This window comes from Babylonia areolata, chromosome 16, assembly GCF_041734735.1.
Source record: "Babylonia areolata isolate BAREFJ2019XMU chromosome 16, ASM4173473v1, whole genome shotgun sequence".
Lineage (NCBI taxonomy): Eukaryota > Metazoa > Mollusca > Gastropoda > Neogastropoda > Buccinidae > Babylonia > Babylonia areolata.
In genome coordinates this window covers 20782057-20787915 of record NC_134891.1, presented here as the reverse complement: position 1 = coordinate 20787915, position 5859 = coordinate 20782057, and the positions used below count along the sequence as shown (strand labels likewise).

At 42.9% G+C, this 5859-nt stretch overlaps 1 protein-coding gene across 1 annotated transcript in view; it reads left to right on the top strand.

Moving 5' to 3' along the window:
* LOC143291230 (sperm microtubule associated protein 2-like) overlaps positions 1-5625 on the top strand; it is an 8055-nt gene extending 2430 nt beyond the window's left edge. Inside the window, exons 5-6 of the mRNA XM_076601002.1 lie at positions 437-752; positions 3195-5625. Of these exons, the coding sequence (XP_076457117.1) occupies positions 437-752; positions 3195-3422 (544 nt within the window). The 3' untranslated portion in view covers positions 3423-5625. The remainder of the gene's footprint in view (positions 1-436; positions 753-3194) is intronic.
* Positions 5626-5859: the final 234 nt, after the last annotated feature.

Here is a 5859-nt window from a genome sequence, read left to right as displayed (position 1 = left end):
TACAAATACAAATCTGTCTATCGAGAAAACCAAGCTTGGAAATGTAGCAGTGTTTTATTAACTTGAAAAAAAAGAAAGAATAGTACTGACTGAATCAGTGGATGGACAACATAGGTTTTTTGTGGGTTTTTTTTTTTTTTTGTTTGTTTTTTTTTGTTTCTGTCTGCTCAAGTCATGGATGTTTTCTTTCTGTATCAAGTCATGGATGATTTCTTTCTGTATAAGTCATGGATGTTTTCTTTCTGTATCAAGTCATGGATGTTTTCTTTCTCTAGTCATGGACGTTTTCTTTCTGTATCAAGTCATGGATGTTTTCTTTCTGTATCAAGTCATGGATGTTTTGGATGTTTTCTGTCTGTATCAAGTCATGGATGTTTTCCTCTTGTCCCCCCAACCCCACCCCCTTGCACCACCTGACGTGTGACCCAACCCACAGGTTAACGGCCATCTGGCCGGTCAGCAAGTCAGCCCAGCAGGCCTCAGCCAGCGAGCGCCTGTCCTACCTGGCCCAGCCCCGGGAGTTCCCGCACTACCTCATGGAGCGTTCACCCTACATGACCGCCACGCCCGCTGCTCGCAGCGCCAGCGCCTCCCATCGCCTGGAGCAGCTGGCGGAGCCCAAGGACCGCACCGACCCCTTTGAGACCTACCAGAAAGCGTGGGGGCAGTACTTCCCCGTGCCCTCACCCGCCCTCCATGCTCGCACCACTGAGCGAGTGGACCAGCTGGCCGAGCCCAAGAAATACCCCAAGGTGAGGAAGAACTAGTGACGGTTTTCTGTTTCAGTTTCTCCAGGAGAGGCTGACTGCATTCGGACAAATTGATGTATGCCGCTACATCACATGTGCTTGGGCAGATTGCCTGGCCAGCTTCCTAACCCAACATGCTTTTAGTCAGGCTGTGAATGGATGCATGTATATCTGTGTACCTATCAAAGTGGTGTCTTCTAGTTCTACGGAGAGGACAACACGTATGTTGCCATGTGTTCTTTTTCAGAGCGCCATGTGTGTGCCGCACATGGGGCTTTGGCTTATCCTCTCATCCGAATGACTAGATGCTCAGTTTGTCAGAATGGGCAAGATCAGGAATCAAACCCAGACCCTCGCGGACAGTATATTGGCAGATCAGCATCTTAACCATTCCACCACCTTCCCCAAGAAGTGCCACAAGGTGAGGGAAGATCTCAGGAGTGATTGGAACGCACACTGTAAGGTGAGAGAGTGCAACATTTTTGTAAACCTGAACTTGAAGTTCAGGTGCTTGAGGTCTCATGCAAGACCTGTTCAACACTTGAGTCTTGTAGCCTGACAATTACTTGTAAGACAGCCTGAATTTTTCTTTTTTTTTCTTTTTTCTTTTCTTTTTGCTGCCCCATCATCTACACCGTTTCAGTGGCATTACTCCCACGCCACTCATTTAGGTTCCCCCATACTCGGCCACACCCAGGTTCGTCCGTCATAGTTCCAGTGTCGGCAGTCCGCAGGGAAAAATCGATGTTAGGTCGCCAGGAGGCCACACACCAGAGTCACTTCAGTGGTGCCTGTTCTGATTCAATGTACTTAGGACACCACCTACTAAGCCCCCCTACTAACGACAATAATGGCTTAGTCGCGGAGCCAGACTGAGTGTCCCCTCCCCCAGAGTGGAGACCGCCACCACGTCCCTCAAACAACAGCCCCCCCCCCCCCCCCCCCCCCCCCCCCACACACACATACACACACACGAATCTGCCGACACTGAAGACATTGACAGGACTCACCCCAAGCACAGAAGTGGAGGGGTATCGAAACTGAGGTCACCATGATAGCAGGGCATGAAAGGCCACAGACTTTGAGACTGTTTTGTTTATATTGATGATGTTGAAGGAGGAGGACGATGACGATGACGATGTTGCTGTGGGGGTCCATTTTGGTTTGGGACTGCGTGACAAGGCTGTACTCTACACTTCCAGTCATAGTGATATCCTGGTGTTAACCAGGCCCGAGAGATATAGACATTTGCGGTCATGGTCAGGCAATTAGAGCAACACACCCAAAGACGCATCCTTGAAGTGGATGACACTCAACTGTGTGGTCCCAGTCTCCCCATTTAAGCCGCCCACAGCACACTCAACTCTGGGAAGGATCCGGCCACGGGCCGGAAAAACCACTGACAGACAGCCTAAATCTAATCAGACTGCCTATTTGTGGCTGACGAAACAAGGTAAAGTAGCAATACCAGTTGTTAAGCGTATCGAACCCAGATGCTCGATTTTTAGGCATGTGCTGTACCTGCTCTACCACTGGACCATCAGTGCAACGAGACGTAAACTGAATAGCGTCATGACCTAAAGAGCGAAAAGAAGTGGGTCTGATTCACCTATTCCCGCTTAATCTGCTGTTTGATGGTGCAGTGACAGAGCGAGGAAGACTTAACATGAAGGAGAAATGTATTGGAATGACGGTGAGAGGTTCCCAGGAAGTGGACGCTCACTCTCTCTTTCTTTGTATTTGTACCACTGGACCATCAGTGCAACGAGACGTAAACTGGCTAGTGTCATGACCTAAAGAGAGCGAAAAGAAGTGGGTCTGATTCACCTATTCCCGCTTAACTCTCTCCATACGAACGGCGAAAGAGACGACGTTAACAGCGTTTCAGCCGAATTACCATCACCAAAATATTGCAAGCGGAAGGCTCTTATACTGAAGAGGTGAATGTTGACAAAAATACCACAGTTGTGACGACGAAAGCTAAAGGTTGGGTCATTCAGACACCCACTGGACATCCGAGGGGTCTGTGTAGAGGAGAAGAGAGGACTGGCCGTACTGAGTGAGTTAATCTACTGTTTGATGGTGCAGTGACAGAGGGAGGAAGACTTATCATGAAGGAGAAATGTATTGGAATGACGGTGAGAGGTTCCCAGGAAGTGGACGCTCACTCTCTCTCTTTCTTTGTATTTGTTTAACATGTTGTGTGTTCACAAATGTGTGTGCGCAAGTCAAGTCAGGATTTCATTTCATGATGGTAAATTAAATAAGCGAACAGTTGCTTTTTTTTCTTTTTACACAAGGTGTGTGTTTGTGTGTGTGTGTGTGTGTGTGTGTGTGTGTGTATGTGCATGTGTGTATGTGCGTGTGTGTGTGTGTATGTGCGTGTGTGTATGTGTGTGTGTGTGTGTGTGTGTGTGTTGGCCCCCCCCTCCCCCTTGCCCCCAGGAGTTTCAAGGAGAGAAACCGGTCCAGTGGCCAGTGTCAGAGCAGGCCCTCAAGTCGCTGGCCTCCCTGCGGCTCCAGCAGCTGTCCCGGCCCAGGAGTCGAACCATGATCCGCGATGATTACGATCCCTACAAGGTGTCTCCTGCCGCCCGCAAAACCCGGCCCACCCCTCGCCTGGAGGAGCTGTCCGCACCCATCCCACGCAAAATCAGGTCAAAGAAGGTGTAGAACTGACCACAACAGAAGCAGAGTATCTATAAAATAAACCAAGAGTAACAGCGATAACATCTGCATAGAACTGACAACAGCAGACACACATAGTGTCCATAGAATAAACCAGAAGTAACACCAAATAACAGAACAGCATAGAACTGACAAACAACAGACATAGAGGATTTGAACACCAAGGGCAACACCAAATAACAGTAAAAATGATCATATGTTTCAGTCATGCCCCGCCCCCCCAAATAATAGATGCATGCACTTTTGGCTTTTTGATGTGACAACAGAAACAGGTGGATCTGATGACAGTTTTCTGTTTCAAAATGCTGTTGATGTCTTGCTTTAGAGGAGAATAAACAAACATGTAATAACATTGACTTGTCATAAAATGCTTTGCACAGTTTTCCCTTCGCACATTCTTTTCAAAACGTAGTTGGCTCTTCTTATTATTTTTGAAGATGAGAAAGTATTACCAAGAAAATTGGAATGGAAGTTCTGAAAAGATAAATAATTTTCAGAACTGAAAGGATGAACTATGAATTGTCACAAAAATTTGTTTTTGGGTTTTTTTGTGTGTTTTTTTTTTTTTTATACATTAACACAATCACTGATCCGATTTCCTGATTTTGTTATTATTTTTCATACTGTCTTTTGGTTATCATATGGGGCAAGATATCAGTGATGATGGAAAGAAAGTGTGAAGGAATCCCAATGATGTAGTGGGGGGGGAAAAGCATTTTGATTATATATGTTTTTTGAGTTCAGTGAATTTTGTGTGGAGGTGCTTGATTTACTTCTTGAACTGTTTTTATTTTACATGTATGTATTTGTCTGGGATTGTTTGCATATTTTGGTTTGTTTGTTTCAAATGAGGAGGACATCATTTTTGTTTGGTTAATCATCCGTGTAGAAAAAAAAAAAAAGATGAGAAAAATAATGTAACAGAATAACAGATTCTTTAATTTGCTGGGGTGAAACACATGGATATCAGTTGTACAAAAATAGGTGAAGATTTGTTCTTCACCAGTTGTTTAATATAACAAAAGTTCGGAACAAAAGGAATGTATGCCAGTGTTGTTGTTGTTTGTTTGTTTTTTTGTTGTTGTTGTGTACACAATCTTTTGTATTTTATTTGTTGTATTGTTTTCAGATGTGTGGAACAATCAGTATTACGTCATTCAGCTTTTTAAGTGTTTTCTCACTATGTATTTGCAAGTGTGATTGGATGAATAAATGAATGTGTATGTGTACGCATGCCACGTGTGTGTGTGTGTGTGTGTGTGTGTGTCTGATTTCTGTTTCGCATTAAACTAAAGTTTTTCCATCAAAACTCCACAAGATTTTCTGACCATGCCACTTTGTAATATCTTCAGTATTACTCTTTTAGTATGGAACATTTTATTCAATCATGTACATGAATTACAAAGGTATTCTAATTGTCTTGTGCTTTATTTCATTCTTATTTTCTTTTTAAATCATGCACCCAATGCATTATACAGAGGATACCAATATATGCACAGATTGTAAAGTACACTTGACATCTATAATTTTCCTTGTTTGTGATCAAGTATTAAAACACAGGTTAAGATATTTACATCAGTAGTGAAATCTTGAATAAGTCTTTCAGTAGCAGAAGTAAAGCTGTTTTTATTATTAATTGTTGTTGCAAAGTAAACTACCAGTATTAATGAATATCTGTTTAAGAGCAAGTATGAAGCAGTTCACTGCAGATATTGTCTTTTAATTATTTATAATTCTGCTTTTTGTTGCTTCTGTATTAAGTTGCTCACTTGTGTATTTGAGTATTGAAGATGCTCATTAATATGATAAGTGAATCTGAACAATGTCTACTCCTGTTCTTTCCTGAAAAGAAAATTCTGAAAATATGTGACAAGTATTTCTTTTTTTTTGCTTACCCTTTATATAAGTCATAATGCATATACCAGTACAGTATTTCAAAAAAAAAAAAAAAAGGGGGCATGAGAGATTAAACAATAACAACAACATCAAAGGTATGCCAGCACAAAAGAATTTTTGAGAATTAAATATATTAATTTTTTTTTTTTTTTAAGTTCCTTTTCTTTAAAAATGATTAAACAGAGTGTCCTTGATGTGAATTTATTTCGTGTGCATTCTCTTCCCCTGAAATCTCCCTGCTTTGTGGGGTATGCATATGCCTTGTATTTTTAATCCTGTGGGGTTGGGTTTGGTTTTTTTTGGGGGGGGGGGGGGGGGGGGGGTTGGGGGGGGGGGGTTATTTTTTGCACTTTCTTTCCAAGTTTGCTGTGATTTCCTGATGAAGTTTATATGCATTGCTTCATCGTTTTTTGTTGTTGTTGTTTTTCAGTGTGGTGTGTGGTTTAGCCTTGCCTAGCCTAGCAAGCACTATTTGTGTGTGAAACTGTGCAATATCTCCCCCCACCCCCACCCCCCAAGCTCCAGG